This window comes from Cajanus cajan, chromosome 1, assembly GCF_000230855.2.
Source record: "Cajanus cajan strain Asha chromosome 1, NIPB_CcT2T_4, whole genome shotgun sequence".
NCBI classification, from domain to species: Eukaryota; Viridiplantae; Streptophyta; class Magnoliopsida; order Fabales; family Fabaceae; genus Cajanus; species Cajanus cajan.
In genome coordinates, this window is record NC_138517.1 from 35,500,886 (window position 1) to 35,521,725 (window position 20,840).

Genomic DNA, 20,840 nt, shown 5'->3' on the forward strand with positions numbered 1-20,840 from the left:
CATCTAGTGTGGGTGGCTTTATAAATTAATAGTTTTACCAATAACCCGGTTCTTAAAAATTGGTAACTTTATTCATATTTAAAAATTAATAATTAAATCACGTATTCACTCCTGTTAAAGGGAGCTAAAATTGCTTTACTTTTGTCTTCTAGTGATGGGGAGCTTGCAGGTGTGATTATTAAGGAGTTGCCAGAACTGGAAATTTATAATTTAAGTTTCACAACCAATTTTGGGGAATAATATGGACAAGTTTAGGGTTCCTAAACCCTAAAATAACCCATCAAAAAGGAAGGACTTGACAATCTTTGGTTCTTAAAACCTTGGAACATGGCCCCAACAATTGATACTACTGTAACTGATAATTTGCCTGCAATTATACGGCTCATTCCGGGGGAAAAAGTTTGATCTCCGTTACATAGTACTGGTTCGGAGGATGCACCATCTCGAGATATTCCAGTCAGAGTGTTTCTGGGTACACTGATTTTTCTTTCGAGTTCTAACATTTAGTAACTTAATGCGTATGGACTCTGAAGAAAATTTGTTGAGCCTCTTTATTTTTGTTATACTCTTAAAAGATACTAATGGAAATAGGATTTATATTTCATTTTCAGGTTAGGATAGCCAACAACTAATATTCTTTGGACAGAAGTAGTTTCTTTGAATATGAAACTCACTTCACTGTTATGGTATGTCTTGAGTACCATTTTATTTAGCAACAAGATTTCAGATGAAACTTGATGAAATTGAAATATTTAATATTTCAGTGCTTTCTTTTTCTCTACAAGTTTTTAATAGTCACTTCATGGATTACAGAATTATTGCGGAAGAATAAACCGTAAGAAAGTTAACGATTTTGTGAGGGAATTTGAGGAACAACACCGAGGTAATGGGGACTGCTTCATGTTTATTATCTGCCACATTTAAGATGAGCTTTTAATGGCATGCACAACATGGATACATATTGAATGAATTCTTGATACAAATTCCTGTCCCCGTATCTCTCAGTTAAATGGTTGGATATACACACAAGGGTAAAGCATATGATTCGATTGGTGGCAGCTGCTGTTGCTCATCCTGAGATGCATAGTCCATCATCAAGGGCAATGTATGGTTTAGATGTCATATTAGACAGCTCTTTCCAACCCAAGTTACTAGAGGTTTGTAAATGAAGAAATAGTCCTCTTCTGATGCTCTTATCAAGACCAAAAAGGTTTATATTGACCTAAAAATCTGCTCTAGTCTCTAATAACCCACTCATGTATTGAATTATTTGGTTAGAATGTATTTCTTATGTGAATTACAGTATTGTATAACATGTATTTCCTTTTTTTTTTTTATGATATAAAGGGGCTAAAAGTCTGAGAAAAAAATGATTATACGTGAAAACTATCTTTGATAGAGGAAGAGTTTAGAAACCTAGTCACAAAGAGTGGAGGAGACTCGAAAATACAAGCGTCATCCTCAAGAGGGAGACCATATTTTGCAAAAGAATCAACAGCCATGTTTTGGATTCTACTAATATGATTCTACTTCATTGCTTGAGCCATTCCAATGAGAGAGGTGATGGATTCTAACAGAGAATTAGATTCTCTGAGTTGAGTCACTCGATCAATCAAATTGAGAGCTTGAATAGAATCTGAGAAAACAACTATGTAGGTGAAACCCTTAGCTAGAGCCAACCTAAGACCATAGAAGATGGCCCATAATTCTGCTTGTATAACAGAAGTTAATTCTAGAGGGCGAGAGAAACCTCCTGTAAAGAGTCCTGATTCATGTAAGAGTAAACCACCACAAGCCGCTTTGTGAGTCAGTTTAGAGACTGCAGAGTTATCCCTTGCCACCTTGCGTTGTATTTGAAAGATTAATCCTTGTTCCAATTTTGCATGTTCAATCTGATCCACAACTTTATTCTTCTTGGCAAGTAAGGAGGAATTTAATTCCCATTTGTTTGAGAATATAAATTCATTACTCCTTTTCCAAAGCAGATCAGTTATGACCCCCCGAAGACCAAAGCCCAATTCCCTCTACATATAGATCGTCCATCGATATTGAGAAGGATCCATTGTTGAGAATCTGTTACTTGAAAGAAATGATCACTGGAATGGTGCAACAATCTTTTCCAAAGGAGTTCTATAGGAGGACAGTCTCGCAAGACATGCAAGGTGGTTTTAGATTGGGAATTACAGATCGGGAAAATATTATGTTGAACCATGCGACGCTTACAACGAGCTTTATTCGTGACGAGTGCATTATTAGCAATCTTCCAGAGGAGAAATCGGATCCATTGAGGTCGGGCCATTTCCATAAGACCTTGAAAACATTGCTACTATGGGGAGTTTGATGGTTATGGTCCTGGAGAGTATGCATTGTTAGAAAAGAATGGCACAATCCAAGAGGGGGGGTAAATTGGATTCAATGACCCGTTAAAAATTTATCAGAGTATTTTGGATCTTAATTTCAATCAAAACTTTTCTATGACAGAATTTCCAAATGAAGCTCTTTTAAAGACTTGTTATGAAAATATGAATACAATATGCTCACTTGATTACAACATAATGAGGTTCAACAATAATGTTCAATTACAGATTTAAACCATCAAGATTCACATACTCTTGTTAATCAAGTTTTATCTTCTTTAAAGTTCAACCAAGAAATTACACAAAATAAAAGATAAGGTTGAAGAAGATTGCACAAGTCTTTTATACTGGTTCAGCCACTCCACATGTGACCTACATCCAGTCCTTAATCAACACCTGATTAAGATTTGTTCCACTATCTTTAAGCAAGAAGGTTTACAAGCACACACACATGCATATACTTCAATAGTAAAAGATATCCACTTTCTTGACCTCAAGAAAGCACCCCTTGTAGAACCCACTACAAGAAACCTTACTACTTGAGAAACCCTTCTCAAGATTTTTCACAAATATTCACAAAGAATAAAAGGAACTAATTCACCTAGAATTCTTGAACAAATCTTTATCTTCTTCTTTCAAGAATATGATGATGATGATGATCTTCTCACAAGCTTTTCGCAAATGTTTTTACTCTTGGATTTCACAAAGAAAACTCTCCAAGATGTCACAAAGACTCACACAAGTGTTTTTCACAAAATGATTATCAGTTCTAACTCATGTCTGAAGTTTCTCAAAGTCCAAACTATTTATAAAAGTTTCAGACCCAGATAATCGATTATTTTAAAGAATAATCGATTATTTTGTTCTTCAGGTTTTCTGGAAACCAACCAAGAACAATTTAATCGATTATTTTGCTGGATAATCGATTATTCTAGAGAGTTGTTCCTGGGATAATCGATTATTTTGGCAAATAATCGATTATTACAGCAAGGCATTCCACTTAGCCTATTTGCTGAATAATCGATTATATTTAGCAATAATCGATTATTTTGAGTTAGTTCTTAAAACTTCATTTTAAGACTCAAAATAACTTTCCAATGTTTTTAAATCATCATCATATACTCTCTACTTGTTTTAGATAAGATTTTGCTCATGCACAAAGCATACTTAGCACACAATATAAAAACACATTCAAACAATTTATTTCCCAAGTTCTATTACATAGATCCACTTCATAGCATTTTCTTGATTCTTCTTTGACTTTGTTCTTGTGCTCCAAGTTGTTGTTCTCATGTTGTGATCATCAAAACTCTTTAAGCTCTCCTAAGCTCAACATGCACTGCTGATTTTATGGAAAATAAACCATCTTGAGAGGGTTTCTAAATCAGAGTATCTGGTCCTCGAGATATTGAGGGGGGTATGATAGAGCCAAAAAGATTACAAATATTAGGAGGAAGAAAGTTTTGAAAGCGGGCAAAATCCCAACCACCATCTTTAGTTACCAAATCGCGAACTTTCCAAAGTAATTGATAATTTGGGATTGGAAACATGGCTTTGTCACAAAGAGACCCTAATGTGGGAATCCAGTTATCTTCCCAGAATCTAATGAGGTTCCCTCTACCTAGTTTCCAAACCACATTGTTCTTGAAAACATCCTATATGTAGAATCCCTCTCCAACAGTTAGATATGTCACGGTAGCGGGATATTACTAGGAAGATATTGGGGCCACATTTATATTTGGTTCTGAGCACTTGCACCCAAAGAGTAGAAGGGTTTGTGCAAATTTCCCAAGCCAATTTGAGCATGAAAGCATTATTTATGGTTCTAGTAGGTCTGAGGGATAATCCTCCCCTATCCTTTGGAGTACACAACTTATTCCAATCTACTAAATGAACTCCTCTACAATCATCATTGCCTCCCCATATAGAACGACGACAAAGCTTATCGAGCTCGTCACAAATGAACCTAGGGATAAAGGAAGACTGCATACAGTAAGAAGGAATAGAAGTCAGAATAGATTGAGTAAGAGTCAATCTTCCAGCAATAGAAAGGGTGCGGGCCTTCCAAGCACTAAGGCGATGTTCAGCTCTTTCAATCATGCTAGCAAAGGTAGACTTAGTAACTCTGGAATGAAAGATATTAATACCCAAATACTTTCCAAGATTTGAAGTAGGTTGGAAACCAAGGCTCTCACTCAGGTCCAACTGTGTTTGCATGGGACATTTTTAGAGAAGAACACTCTAGTTTTAGCATGACTCACTCGTTGTCCAAAACTGGTGCAGAAAGTATTGAAACATTCGTTGATAATCCTCACTTGGTCCATTTTGGCCTCGGCAAATATAACAAGGTCATCTGCGAAGGCTAGGTGAGATAGGGACGGGCCATCCTTGGAAAAGTCGGATAGGTTTCCAAGCCTTTGATTTCACATTGGTTTCAATGAGTTGCGATAAACGTTCTATACACATGACAAAGAGAAGTGGAGATATTGGATCCCCTTGTCTAAGTCCTCTAGACGGTGTAAAACACTCAAGAGCTTCCTCGTTCCATAGCATATGCATAGACGAAGAACTAATGCAGCCTTGGATGATCTCGATCAGAATTTGTGGGAGGCCCACATCATGGAGGGTATCAACAACAAACTCCCAGTATAATTTATCATAGGCTTTTTCAAGGTCAATTTTAATGGCCATTCAACCCCCCTTACCTCTCTTGGTCTTCATAGAGTATTACGTCCTGCATGATGATAATATTGTCTCTGCTCTGACGGTGAGGCACAAAACTACATTGAACAGGGCTGATCAACTCCTCCAAAACAAACTTGAGTCTTTGAGTTATCACTTTGGTAAGGATTTTGTAAGAAACATTACATAAACTTATTGGTCAAAAGTGCAAGAGATTTATAGGATGATCAATCTTGGGAACAAGGCATATTAATGTCTTATTTATGGATTTGATCTTTGTTGGATCTTTAAAACAGTCTTGAACATGTTGGCATAAAGATGAGCCTACAACGTCCCATTGGTGCTTATAGAATGCAGCATGAAGATCGTCCTCTCCTGGAGCCTTAAAGTTTCCCATGCTTAAGAGTGTCCTTCTGATCTCATATGAACAAACCTCTTTAGAGAGTTCTTGGAGCTGCACCTCATTAAGCTTCGGGAAGAGGTTCGATAAAGGGAGGGGTTGATAACCCCCATCAGAAGAGAACAAATCTCTATAGAAGTTTGTGACCATGCTCTCTAAGTTATCCTTAGTATAAACCCATGATCCATTTGTGTCCTGGATACTGAGAATATGGTTCTTCCTTCTACGAATAATGGTAGAACAGTGGAAGAAATGAGTGTTTCTATCCCCAAAAGTAAGCCATTTTGATCGTGATTTTTGGTACCACAATAATTCTTCTTGGAACAAGATGGTCTCAAGGTCTTTCCAGAGGTTTCGTTGAAGCGTGGCTAAGAAAGGGTTGAGAGGTCTATTAGGGTGTTTGGCCCGTGCAATGCCATTTAGACGACGCATAATAATATGTTTTTGTTTGTGGATGGACCCAAAAACGTGTTCATTCCAATCTCTAAGGGAGTTGCAGAACAAGGAAATATGGCGATCCCAAGGCTCTGGGGAAGGCCAATTACTTTTAACAAACTCCTCAAAGAGCCCATGGGTAAACCAAGCAGCTTGAAATCGAAAAGGTCTACGTTTACGATTTGGGCCAACTTCTTCTTCCATCTTAATCAAGAGAGGAGCATGATCTGATTTAAGAGGGTGTAGATGAAAGACAGCAGCAGTTGGGAACATGGTTCTCTATTGTAGATTAATCAATAGTCTATCCAGACGTGCTTTCTGTTCGCCCCTAGTCCAGGTGAAAGGATACCCAACATAGTTTGCATCCATGAGACCACACTGATGAACCACATCTCTAAAAGAGCTAGAATCCCGACGGAGAGAATGGCAAGGAGATCCCTCCCTCTCATGAGGGTACAAGACAGAGTTAAAGTCACCCACCACACCCCAAGGCCCTTGGATCAAGGTAGCAATATTAATCAGTTGTTTCCATAATAGGGTATGATTATTAACCTGGGGACTTCCATAAACCGCTGTGAGAAGCCAAGGCGAAGAGTCCCGAAACTGCACATTCAAGTAAACATTAAAAGGAGAATCACCAAGTACCTCAATACTCCAAGACGAGGTATTTCACAGAATCCAGATCCCTCCTGCATGGCCTCTCGCCTCCACGATGTGAAAACAGTTAAAACTAGATCGAGAGATAGTACGAAGAGACCTATCATGGTTGGCATGAGTCTCAACAAGCACCACAAGGGATGAATGATTATTCTTCGCAAGGTCTTTGATAAGGGTGGGGAAAATTTTGCTAGTCGTGCCCCTACAGTTCCACGATATGATGTTCATCATAAGGTAGAGGGTTTATGTGGCGTCTTAGAAGATGCAAGGGAGGCCTTAGCTATATTTGGATGTTCAACGTCCTTAGTATGCATGGGAGTAGGTCCAATACGTTTCATGCATGAAATTGGGCCCTGTAACTCTGATCCAGCCTTGGACTCTATGGTAGCATCACCAAAAATCTCTGAATTAACCTTTTCAAACCCATCAACATCCTGCTCACAGTGTGCAAACATGGGATACCGATTTCCGAGAAACCATTTTGTTTTGTTAAGATAGACATAAGTCTAACCATATCTCTATCTCTCTCCTTGGCCTTTTCTCTCTCCTCATTGACCTTTACAGAAATAATCTCGAGGGAAGTTTGTAATCTCTCCACCTTTGTGGGGTCCACTGGCTGAGGAACCATGTTTTTTGCCCGAGCAAGGGCCTTTATGTTGGGTTTCTTGGTATTTTTTCCTTTTTCAAGCCCAACGGTGGGGTTCTTTTGTTGTGGGTTTTTCCCTCCAATGTTATTTCGTATACGCTCTATGTGCATGCTCTACTTTTGAGGGGTGTATTGGGCATCTGTGTGGACTGCTTCTACAGAGAGATCTTTTCCAGCAGGATTCGAGTCCGACAAGATCCCATGAAATCTGGGTTTCATTTAGGAAGCAAGTTTGGTCGTTTCTTGCAGCTTAGGCACCTCCTGACTGAGGTCTCCTTTGATCGGAACTCCTGAGTTGCTCAACCCCTTTGTTTTCCTTCGACGGGGTTTTCTTTTCACCAACATCCAAGGGCCATAGGAGTGGTCATCTCTTCGTTCAGACTGTTGAACCCTCTCTTCTAGTGGCTGGGATTTATTTTCTTGAGAACTGGTTGACAAACCCACTGCGTTCATCGGTGCTGCATTAGATTTCATGGTTGAGGTCATTGTTGGACCAGAAGATGGAATAGTCGGTCCCAAGTTACACTGTTCCTTTTTGTGCCCATATGTGCCACATTTAAAGCAAATAGAGTGCAAGCCCTCATATTCCAAGAATATGGAATATAGGATGACCTTTAACCATAATGTGGGTTGGTAGTGAGCGTGAAGATCCATTTCAACGCAAATCCGAGCAAACTTACCCCGGGATTGGATAGATGTAAGTTTGTCTATCTTTAGCATGGTACCAAGGATATTACCAACTCTAGTCAAGAACCTAGAATTATATAGCTCGATCGGCATTCTTGGAATCCTAATCCAGACTGCAACTTTTTGGACCTTCTTCGCATGTGTGAGGAAGAAAGGGCGCCATCGTTGCACTATGAGATAGTGATCAATGACTAACCACGGGCCCTCAAACAGGGCGAACTGGTAGTCTTCCTTAGAGAACTTTATCAGATAAAAATCTTCAGGCATGTCGATGATAGAAATCGGCCCTCCCTTCGTCCAGCACCTCTGTAACTTATTCTCCAAAGTGCAAAAGCTCACCTTTTTACCTAAGACTTTCACCACCAACATCTTCTTCCAAGGTTCCGACCAACTTTCCCACTCCTCGTCAGTGAGAGGAATAACCGGGCCATTTTCATGAGGTCGCGGGATAGGATCGTCATCCTTATACCACCTATTTTCGGGCAGGTCTTCATCCATCACGATTTCTGGGAAGTCTTCTTCCAAGACCATATCATACTTTTTGTTCAGCAGAGATTCTTTGTATGAAAGAGTTTGGACACTAGTGTGCTCTCAAGTTATGTTATCCTCTTCCATCCCATCGTCCATGGAGTCGTCCTTCACTTTTTTCGTGGGTTGTTTTGATGAGCTAGTGTTATCGAAGTCCTTCGCAAAGCTCATCCGTGTCTCATCAGAAATTTTGAATTCATAAGTTAACATGTATTTCCTTTAATACAGGTAACTTACTGCCCGGATTGTACAAGAGGTTGCAAATATGACTTGGATATTGTAGTTGGAGAGGGAGGCATTGCCAAACGTTGTGATTTCTTCAACAATGTGTTTAGGTGTCTCTTTTTGAATGAATTTTCACAGGTTAGCCCATTGTAATCATATCATAAAAGAATTGAAAATTTTTGTTTTAGGCGCATGGGCTATTATTAAATGGTTTATGATGACCTTTTGTCATAGTCATAGACCAAGTGGTTTTTGTAATGCCTCACGTGCCATAATTTTGCTTGTTTTACGATGGTAAAAGTAAACAATTTTGAGCACTTCAATTATGCAGCAACGACCATATTTATTACATAATCGCTTCCATCAAGTCATTAATCATTACTAAGTAACAAATTTTTTGATTTATGAAACGAGTTAAATTGTATATTGACTTCGCTCAAACAACACAATTTTATCTTTAGGACTGATGCAAATATTGAGCATAATAGCGCACGATAACTCGATCAAATTACATCATTACGTATTTCTCTTACCAAACAAAAATAAAACCACATTTTTTGAACTAATATGTACAATGGATCTCTCTACAACTGTGAAGGTACCGTAGACACGTCTACGTGTTCTTTAAAATGGTGAGAACAAGGTTAAATGTTCGACATGAACTGGGACTGCTTATGTACCATATGCATTTGCCTACTAGTGAATTAAGCTCCATGTTCAGTTGCTTCTGCTGAGGTATTCGTTTGACTTCTTAGCGTTGAAAGCTTCCTTTGTAATTCAAGCGTTGACATCTTCTCAACCTCCAGTGCTCGCTCAAGCTTTAATCATATCATATTAGAAGGTTTCAGCAGAACATACTTAAACGACAAATTCCAGCCTAAGTATATTTTAACACATGGTAGATTGCTAGCTGTTCGCATATATTTCTATTATTGAATAATACCTTGGCAGCTCGGGTACTCCATTCTCCCAAAATAGCTCTGAGTCTCTCATTCTCTTCTACGTACTGTAGTGATGATTATAACAAGAATTCTACTGTAAGCACCTTCTAGTTAAAGCACATACCTTTTAGCATTAGTAAACTTTGTAAAGATACCTGATTGTTGGTCATGCGAACATGCTGGATCTCTGAGTCCCTGTCAGCGATTAAGGACCGGGCAAGCCTTAACTCAGATTGCACCTGGTTCATCTGAATAAATTCAAGAGTCGTTATAGTTTGTGAAGCTACTAAACAGTAACATTTGCTAAAAGGTTAAAATACAACTCGAGGCATTAAAAAAATATTCGTTGTGTTTTCATTTACAAGTATGTACCTCTGCAGAAAGTGTCCGTAACTCCTGATCACGAGCTGCTAGTAGATGGGCAAGGTCAACCTGCAATATAAACAATTTATTACCCAAAAAAGGGGGAAATGTGGACGAAGCAACTAATATTTTCTGACACCAATATCAAACCTTGTTTGGCTAAACTGCTCTATAATTAATTATGTAAATGTTATTGGGTTACAATTCAAGTCTAGCACGTAAGTAATTTAGCCAAAAAAAAAAAGGCATGACTCGTGATCCCAAGTCAATAAATTAGGTTCACTTTTTTATCAATCAATCCTGACATGACATAATCTAAGTGAGCCGAGTCTTAGCCTGGGCTCCAACTCAACCAGACTTATTGCCATTCCTATGTAAACTAATATTTCAACTACATTCTCAAGAATATTGACATGAAATCAGGTTCAAAATTAATTGAATCAAACAAACGAAACAGCATTAACTACATCCCTCAACTTTACATATCCTACAAATGCTAATACTTAAAACAAGCAAAGTCAAAATACAGACAGATACAATATCTACAGAATTCATCCAAGATAGCAACAGAATAGGGAGTACTATTACTATCAGCCTCAGGTATTGACTCAAGATCCTTGAAGTTAAAAATTAAATTAGTCTCACCCTGATTAAAGAAGTCCTATTTTAGGGTTTAGGGTTTGCTATTGCATAACTTGCTAATCTCCCTGATTAAAAAAGTCCTATTTTTGAAAATTTTACCTTGACACAACCACAACACATGCCCATTGTAAGAGACACATAAACATATGGGAATTTATAACAAAATAATAGTAAATACTAGGAAGAAAAAAAGGTTTATCTGTGTTTATTGTTACCTGTGGTGTGCTCCGATCATCAGTTCTTTCATATTTGCTTAAACATTCTTGCAATCGAAGGATCTGCAAGACCAAATGTTGATGGGGAACTAATTAAAAGAATTATCATAAGTGGAATGTCCATAATATAATTATCATTTATAGTTTATATAATCAACAGTAAATGAATGCTTCAACTCTTTGTATACCTCCTCACTCAAAAAATGAAGATTTTCACGCTGATATTGCAGCAAAGCCATTTGCTGATCAGAGAGCCTACCGTCATGGTACCTATTGCATCAAAGATGTTTCTTCACAATCCAAGAACCCACATTTTGATTTGTGTTTGCAGATGTGATTTGCATTTGTGTTAATGGCATAAAGTGATCTTATAAGTTGCATACATAAAAAGTAGATCATCATGCATGGAGAAATACTTGTTTGCAGAACAATTTATTTTCATTTTTGGGTTTGAAAATCAATCATGGATATTGTGTCACAAAGTAATTAAAAAAGAAACTAAATTACAAAGTGTTTGCCTTAGACCCTCCAGAGAACTTGATGGCTGTAGTGGTGAGTATAAAGACTTCAGAACATCAGGATGTGAGTTCAATGAATTGTACTGGTGTATGTAACCTGCTTGCACCAAAAATGTTGATAAAAAGGATAAGGTAAAACTACTACTACTATACACGAACAAGATATCTTATAATTATAAAATTGGTAAATTTAAGCAGAACATATCAGTATCTACTTATAATACTCTTTAAACAAATTTCTTAAAGTTGTTTTAAATTTTTTGTATATAATAGTATCTATTAAAATACAAGTACTATCTATCAATACATTTTCCTAGATTTTTGAGGGACTGTAACACCTGAGGGTTCAAGGTATTCCTTTAAATGTTCTTAAATTGTTAAATTTTTTTATTAAATTTTTAGTTGTGATATTTTGACCAATATAAATAAACCAAAAATGAAATTTCTAGCTTTATCTCACCCCCAACCAAAAATAAAATATAAAACTTACCGATGTAAAGACTCATAAAACATCCAGAACTTACTGCTTCAACTATCATAATAATCCTGTAGAATTTTAAAACAACCAAAATAAGACAATTATTTTGGTAAAGTAAAAAAAGTGAACAACTAATTTCCATTCATTTGCTAAAGAAAAATAGTAGAGGGAAGTCATATGCCTCATGGAACAAAAACTTGATGGTGAAGAATTGTATCATTAGGTAAAAACCAAACCTTGGAAGATAATAAGCATAATAGAGTTATAACATTTTATACATAAATTACAATAAAATAATCTCTAAGGAAATATATTGCAAATTGTGAATAACAGAATATAATTGGATTATGGCCATGCCAAAAGTTCAACTGCTAACACAACTAGACAAGAGGAAAGGCGCAGGGAGATAAAAACACGCTATATGCTGTATAAAGTGTCAAATGTCAACCAAGCTCTGTCTCCTTATAAAAGCATACATACTTCAGCTAGAAACTCTGTACATTGCAATTTGTCGAATCTCACTATCTACTAGTAAAATCACTCTTAATTCTTAAAATGACACTAAGTTTTGTATACTCATTCCACCAAACATACAAAAAAGCCTCAATGTATATTGACTATATTCCCTGCAGTTGGCACCTATTAGACATAGCAAGATTCAGATTAAGTATGTAGTCCTTCATATTTAGAAATGGCATTGACATACTCCTGCCAATATTCAATTTTTTACTTTAGTTTAATCTATCCTAGAAAAATATTTAAAAAGGGCAAGTATAACCAATAGGAAAATATACCTCAATATTGCAGAGATTGACAGAAAACCAGTGTATGGTTTCCAGACTATGACAAGTAGCATTGCAGCAGTTCCTGACATTAAATCAAATTGTTGAAAACATGCACATTATAATTAACAACTCAAATAATATAAACTATCCACATTGTTAAAAAATATAAAAACATTCACTTGCCTCCACCAAACAATTTAAGTTTTGGGTTTGAGTTGGTTCTTGATAAATATCAATTGACTTCACATATTAAGTATGATCTGAAAGGTAAGTCTAAAAACTGATATATACATACCATACGCTGTAATAGAAAAGGGTATGCGAACAATAAATTTCAACTTCTGGCTGAAACTATAATATCCCTGAAAAATCACGTTGGTGATGAAGGAAAAAACAATCAAACAATAAAACAACACCAAACATAACTCACACTTTCAGAAATCTTTGCAGCAAAAATTCTATTGGTAATTATATTATTTTATAGGTCTTATGCCATTGCAGAACTTTCAGAAACTACTGTGACAATAAGTACTTGTCATTACAAGAATTACCTGCAAGCGTATCTTCTGTACTTGATAAACCAAGTATTGTTGAAAGATTCCTGAAACAGTAAAAGTATGGCATTTAAACATAATAAAACTGTATGCACTGAATATTAAGTAGACCAAGCTTATAAGTTATAATGCTTAGTAAAATTAAACTGATATTTATTAAGCTACATGCAATATTGTTAACTTTATACAATAGCAATTATGAACATAATAATAATGTAAACCCAAAAGCATTTTTCTACACTTGAGTTTCGATTCTATTAAGTTCAACAAACCTCAACATTGAAAATTAACTTTAACCAGTGACAGTGTATTAGTACATAATTTTTTTTAAGTATTCTATAGGGATCTGATTGGGGCTCCCAAAACATTAAGGGACTCGAAGTGAAGCATGCAACAAGCAGCGATGGGTCACGGTTTAACTTTTTGTTTTGTTGTCAGGTTGTACATTTTCATATTTATTTCCACTTTCCCGGGCCATCTTCTAAAGAAGTAGTCATCAAATTCCTCAGGTGCCACTCTTGATTTTAGAAGGTTATTCATCCTCATATTCAACTCCTGGAATCAAGGGGGCCTAGCACAATTGGTTGAAAAGGATGGTGACTTATTCATCCTCATATTCAGCTCCTAAAATCAAGGAGTTCTAGCTCAGTTGGTTAAACATGATACATGAGTAATAAGCCCCTTGGAACTAAGATTGATTCTCATGGATAAGAAAAAAAAATCCTGGACAAAATGGCTATAGTGAAAATTAATTAAGTCATATAATTTTTCTCCTTATCACTAACTTCTCTCAAAAAATCAGTATAGTGGTTCATGTTTGATTTTCAAAAAATATGACATCTTTCCAAGACAAAACTATAACGGCCATACAAGTTTCAAAGTGGATAATAATTCATATGCGCCAACTCTAATATGTCAGCGGACTTAAGGCCAGAACAATAATTTTTTACAGTTAGCACAATCACTAGAAAAAGCTAAATACAACTGGATAGCATCCATATCAATGTAACAAGGAAAATTAGCATTCTGAAGATCTCAACAGACAGAGACAAAAGCAGCAAAATGCAGTGCAATAAGAAAAGAAAAACGCTCTAAACAAGCAAAGAAAACTAAAGACCTACAGGCACAGCAAAAAGCATTTATTGTCTAGAAATAACATAACGAATAAAACCTAATTGAGGAGAGTTCCAATTCGGATTTCCAAACCTGTTAACAGCAAAAGAAGCACATCACAGCTGCAAAGCACGGGAGAGATGAGTCCTTGAACAGGGCGAAATATCCAGGGAGCTCCAATGGCCAAAGTAGCATAACCTGCCTAAAATGGAAGGAAACAATAAATAAATAAGCAAGCAAAATTGATAATAAGATGTTGCCAAATGAGGCATTGGGATTGGAACTTGCCAATAGTATGCAGTAGAAGACACTCCCGAGAACCCTCGCGGCCTTGCGGTGAGCGAAGAGAGGAGCCTCGTGCAGTATATCGAGAAAGCTGCGAAAAGGAAGTGAAAGTGAATTGTGCAATGCATCAATGGCGGCAAATGAAGAGTGCGGTGAGGTGACTCACAGAGCGTTGTCCTCCGCCGATGCGGCGGCCGGAGAAGCGTATCTGTCCGTTGCTGCCATCGGAGGTTGGATTCCAGGGTTCTTCGATCCCCACCTCGCCAATACTGTAACGGTGTCCCTTCCCCTCATACATACTACTTTCTTTTTCTTTTAAAAAAATAAACAAATTAAATTGTTAATTATTTTTGTTTTTTGCATTTATTTTTTATTTTTATATTTTAAATTAATTTTTTTTTATTTTTTTTTATTTTTTATTCATCAAATTGGTAGAATAGAAAAAACACTCCCGATATTGTTTTGTATTAACTCTTAGTTTTCTTTAATTTGCTAAAAATTGTAGTATTGGACAAGAAGATAAATTTGATTATTAATTATTTCAAGTTTGATTAATAAAAAGATCATGAACAAATCAATTCGGATGAGAAAGAGCAAGACAAAAATTTTAGCATTTGTAACTCAATAAATCATGAGAAAATATTTTAACTTTTGCCTTTTAAGTACAAAATAGAAAGAGCAAGACAAAAGTTTTACCATTTATAACTTAATAAATCATGAGAAAATATTTTAATTTTTGTATTTTAAGTATAAAATATCTGATTGACAAAAGTATCATCATTTTATCTTTTATTATTGGTGTTGCTTATCAACATCTTATATCTATCGGTCATTATTATTATTGTTAATGTTACTTTTACCACATTGTTGTCAATATTGAATTAAAATTATTATTATCTTATCATTTTTGTTACCACTACTATTATTATTAGGGTTGAAAATAATTCAAATTAAGTATAATTTGATTTAGTTTGATTTAATAATATTTGATTTAATTTATAATTCAATATGAATTTTTTATTTTTAACTTAAACTCGACTCAATTCGAGTTTGTTAGTATTTTGATTTAAGCTCATTAACAACTAAGTTTAGTTCATTAGCTCAAATTACATGAATCAAGAGTTAATTTTTTTAATCTTATATATTTCAAAATTTTAATTTAATAATATATTTTTAAATTAAATAATTATTTAATTTTTTTAAAAGACAAAATATAACTTATGTTATTAATTTTGCAAAGTTACAAGGTATAACTTAAAAAAAAATTAATTACATCCAAAATTTGTATGAATAAAAACTATTTTAACTTGCATAAAATAATAGTAAATACAATCCATAATCATAAAATTCTAAAGTATTCACTTTTTTATTATTATAAATTTATAACTAAAATTTTTCAAATTTTAATAAATTGAAATTAAATTAAATATTAATTATATTAATATATTTATGTGTTGAGCTAATTTATGAACTAAATGAATTAAATTATATGTAACTCAAATTCTACTAATTTATTTACCAAACTTAATATTTAGCTCAAGTTTATTTAGTTCATAAACTAAGTTTAACAAGTTAATTATTGAATCAAGTTTCAAATTCTTTTTAAGATGATTCAATTATTTGTAATTTCATATTGTCATTAAAAAAATATTATAGTAAATTTAATATTATTTTATGTATATTACCATTATTTATCAAAATATAAAGTAAAAAGACTTAGAACATCTCTAGTGTAGATTGTTTAGCTGTTTCTTAATGTCTGCTGTTTCTTATTAAAATTTTGCATTGGAGATGATTTAGTGGCAAAATGGGTTGCTTAAATACTAAAATTCCTTGCAGAAACTCCGTTGCTTAAGAAAAAAAGAGGAAAAATTCATTCCCAAAATAGGCTCATTGAGAGAAAAATGAAGATTTGATGAGAAGGAATCAGCCACCTCCGTCAACGGGAGTCACCATCTCCGTCGTGTAGAAGCTGCTGAACGACCGGATTCTTCACGACAGCTTCTGCGTGCCATCTCCATCCACCTCTGCACAACGGCCTCCGCGCGCCTCTCAGTTCCCCAATTTCCCACCTCCCCCGCAACCTGAATGAAAGTGGAGAATGAAGAAGAAATGTGAGCCTCTCCGTGATTTCTCTTAAATATGAAATTTGTTTATTTTTAATATATAATGTTTCTATATGTATTATAAATGTGTGAAAATTTTAATTAATTTTTTATCCATATTTGAATATTATATTTTGTTAAATTGATATTTAATTATAATAATTTAATTATAAAAGGTGATGTGTAAATAAAAAATTATAAAAGTGTGGATGATAAGAATAATCATTAGAGCAAAATTTATAAAAATCTAGTATAAATTACTTAGAGCTGGTAGACCTCATATAAAGTGATATAAGAACTCCAATTTGGTTCTTATAAGAACCCACACCGGAGAGATGTTATTCTCCTTATATTTTACCTAAAGTGTATCAAATATATCTTATACTCTTAAATTGATTTTCTAAAATATAAACTATTTAGATTTATAATTAATTTAAACTAACTTATGGATTTTATATACAAAAAAAATTATGGTTTTTCTTATTTTAAATAATATTTATTTAATTCATATTTAAATTATGCTCGGGTAATGGACTTTTATTGCTCTCTAGGAAAGGACTTATTGCCCTAGAAAGGGAGAGATTAGGTGTTTGTAAATAAGTGAAAATTGAAACATTACAGCAATCTTAAAAGAACAAGAGATCGTGCAACCATGACTTTGCTCTTGGTTTTCTTAAAATGTGAGCTGGAAATGATGCTATGTAGGTCATAGCAAATAAATTATCAAGTTGGCTTATTTATTGCCCAATGAGATTTGAGACATGCTATCCAATAGATAGATTAGCAAAATTCTACTTCTTGGATATAGTTAGGTTGGATGGTATACCTACCTATATATTTTCAAATAAGGATCTTAGACCTATATTTCTAGAGTTTGGAAGGTTTTACACTGAGCTTTTAAGTTCGTGAACTATATGATCCTATTTAACTTTTTTTTTTTTTCCTTTCATAACTTAAAAACAATTAATTATTATGAACAGATCGGTTATACTTGGTAGTTTTAAATTATTTAAAAATGATTTCTATCTTAGACCTCGATTAAGTTCCTATTTCTTTCTATACATGATTTCAAAATAATTTAAATTTAAATTATTAATTAAATTTTTTTATTATATTATCTGTAGTTAATTTGTCATTATACATTATTGTTGTGGATTATTTATTAAGTTTTATTAATCACTTAAAAAGTTATAGGGAAAATTAGTTACATTTTTTTAATTAAAAAAATGACATTGAAATGAACATAGAGATAAATTTCATAAAACAAACCTTTAAGTTCTAACAATTAAAAGGATGGGTCTAGAGACACCCAAAATATATCCTAAAAATAAAATAGAAAATAGTTGAAAGATTATATTTGATGAAGTTAAATATTTAACTTAATATTTTGAAATAATAGAATGTTGATATATGAATAAATATTATTCATATCGACAGTTATATAAATGTATATCTCTTTAGAGAGTATAATTAATAAATGAAAAAATATTTCAGATTTTATATTCTAGTCTTTTTAATGGTAGAAATTTTACTCTATTATTTAACACATTATAATTAAAAATCAATGAAAACTACGAAATTAAGAAGAAAAAAAATCATCAAAATAAGAAATGAGATACACAAAAATTTACGATTTTTAATAAATTTGAATTAATAATTAGAATGTATTAAAAAATAGTTATTAAAACATATTTACCTTTACTATAATTAGGGTTGGGGGAAAGAGGATTTGAATGACCATAGTCCCTCTCCCCTTTACCTCAATTTTTTAAAATGTATTTAAATTACTATAAAAATAATTTTATGTATGCTTAAATTTATATATAAAATATAACATTAAATCAATACATGAAAATTTTTATTTTGATGTTGTACAAAGGATGCAACAAAATTATGACACCATGCATATTATTTCAAAATTTCACAAATATACCAATATTAACAATTTCGAAAATTATTCAGTGGACACTTAAGAAGAGAAAAAAAGAGAAATATAAATATGATAAATAATATATGTGATAGAAAAAATATGAAAGGTATTAATGAAGTGGTTTTAATGTTGAGGTGTCCACACATAATCATTCAAAATTATTTTAATCATCTAATTTATTTCTTTTCTCATATACTATCTTTCACTTGAGACACTCCTATCCAAGTTGGGTATAATCATTATAAATAATAAAACTCTCTTTCTTTCTCTGAATATTTAACATAATTTCATACCTCTAATCTTATATATATAACAAAATAATTAATTCATCAAAATTAATAAAAATAGTTAAGTTAATTCCTTTTAATTAATAATAATATGTTAAATTTAACTTTTATTCTAATTAATATACTAAATAGTTTAAGTAATAATTATATTTAATGACATTAATCATATTTAAAATATAACTTTTGGGTGTGGCTTAATTTGTTAATAAGTAAATGAACACATTCACTTGCACAATATTTGAGTGAGTGTCTCATTAGTACACTTCATAATAATTAAGAGTATAACAAAATTATGTAGTTAATATATTTAAAATTTATTTTATATTTCTTAGAATTATAAAAATGTATTTATTTATTTCTTATAATTATTAAAAAATATATTTATTTGTTTTTTATATAAAAGATAAAAGTAGTGTTATTATTGTATTTAATATAGTTATATATTTTTATTTATAATATAATAATAATAATTTTTTTACTAAAGTATGCTTTTCTTTTCTTTGTAGGAGCTTGGTCGTCTAAATGGCCTGTTATACTCTCGTTCACTGTGCTTCCAATGTGTTAAATATTTTGGAAATTTTGATCACTTGCTTCACTGATCATTGTTTTCGGTTCAAAATCTAGCATTGCAGATAGGTTTATCTTATTGAGTAGATAATATATATATATATATATATATATATATATATATATATATATATATATATATATATATATATATATATATATAAAAGAACTTATTATTCTGATATTTTTTAATAGTGATTTAAAGTTGTTATATACAAAATTAAAATGTATAATAAATTTTTATATTTTCTATAAAATGATTTTGATGTTTCTAATAAGTATATATTAATTATCGATATGTAAATTAATTAAAAACTAAGTGATAAGTAAGAATATGGTAAAAAAATAATAATTGATATTCTCTTAAATTTTGAAAACGATAAATAATTAGAAACAAAACTTTATTTAAAAACATTTATAATTATTAAAAAAAATGGAAGGAGTATAAGAGAAGAACATAAAAAAAAATAATTTTTTTATAAGCAAAAATTAATTTGTAGAAATTTATATCGAATTGTACAAAAAATTATTTTTAATTTATAAACAAACTTTTTTCATTTTACTTTTCATTAACTTTTTCTTATGCAAGTGTTTATGAATTTTTTTAAGGGATATGAAAAACTTTATTCAAATACTTTTGAACTCTACCCGTAAAAGTTTCACTTTATAGGAAAAAAAATGAATAGAAAATAATACTGCACAAACATTTTCACACATTGCCAGTGTCACAACCCAAGCCTCTATGAATGTTAACAGTGTGACATATTGTGATTTGTGAACAGTGAAGCAGCCACAACATCATGTTACATTTTGCAAGCAGTAACAACATGATATCTTTCAATAGCTAATTAATCAAAGAGTGGAGTATAAATATTATAAATATGCATCTAACAAATTATGTCTGTGATACACACAACTTATGTATGATATCCTCAAGTGATTTACAGCAACTTCTAGCTTATTTTATACATCATGTAAACTAGGTGCATATTTCATCATACAATGATGGCACTTTTCTTTACTGGCGTCAGCTACACTCTGAACCAGGGAACCATATTGACATATTGTTGTGGAATTTAAGCCACAACCGGATAAGACGCACAAGTTGCAACACCTGAAAATGAACAATTAACAAAATCATTACTACAAATCAGTTCGTCTCATCAACTTTATAAACTCAGTATTTCAAAGGAAGCCAAAGTTATTGATTGAGATCATTTTAAGTTTTGTGTTTACTAACCACACATGTTCTTCCCCAGTTCCATCTTGAAGTAGCCATTGTCACCCCAGCTTTCTCCCCATGAATTTTTAATGAGCCAATATGGGACACCATTTTCAACTCCATACCCAACAGCAAGAACGGCATGGTTCACATCCTGCCAACCAAATTTGGATTTTGATACCTCTTCAATTAGCAAAATGAACATGCAATAAATGAAA

At 33.0% G+C, this 20,840-nt stretch overlaps 2 protein-coding genes across 3 annotated transcripts; one reads left to right on the top strand and one right to left on the bottom strand.

Annotated features, from left to right (window-relative positions):
* The first annotated feature begins 132 nt into the window (after nucleotides 1-132).
* Nucleotides 133-9,462, top strand: LOC109815272 (uncharacterized). The gene is made up of 5 exons (XM_020379937.3): nucleotides 133-472; nucleotides 612-686; nucleotides 814-883; nucleotides 1,006-1,157; nucleotides 8,621-9,462. Exons 2-5 carry the CDS (start codon nucleotides 684-686, stop codon nucleotides 8,768-8,770), a joined length of 375 nt encoding a protein of 124 aa, XP_020235526.1. The 5' UTR covers nucleotides 133-472; nucleotides 612-683; the 3' UTR covers nucleotides 8,771-9,462.
* Nucleotides 9,093-16,613, bottom strand: LOC109815289 (protein FIP1). Of its 2 annotated transcripts, none has more exons than XM_083059840.1 (15): nucleotides 16,446-16,613; nucleotides 14,678-14,823; nucleotides 14,515-14,602; nucleotides 14,320-14,424; nucleotides 13,111-13,160; nucleotides 12,855-12,921; nucleotides 12,569-12,641; nucleotides 11,787-11,842; nucleotides 11,297-11,393; nucleotides 10,967-11,048; nucleotides 10,779-10,841; nucleotides 9,931-9,990; nucleotides 9,714-9,806; nucleotides 9,561-9,623; nucleotides 9,093-9,435 (listed from the first exon to the last, which is right to left on the bottom strand). In XM_083059840.1, exons 1-15 carry the CDS (start codon nucleotides 16,465-16,467, stop codon nucleotides 9,322-9,324), a joined length of 1,179 nt encoding a protein of 392 aa, XP_082915966.1. In that variant the 5' UTR covers nucleotides 16,468-16,613; the 3' UTR covers nucleotides 9,093-9,321. The 2 variants fall into 2 exon arrangements, with proteins under 2 accessions (XP_082915966.1, XP_082915969.1); XM_083059843.1 differs by having other exon boundaries at nucleotides 14,511-14,602; nucleotides 16,446-16,579.
* Between the last annotated feature and the right edge of the window lie 4,227 nt (nucleotides 16,614-20,840).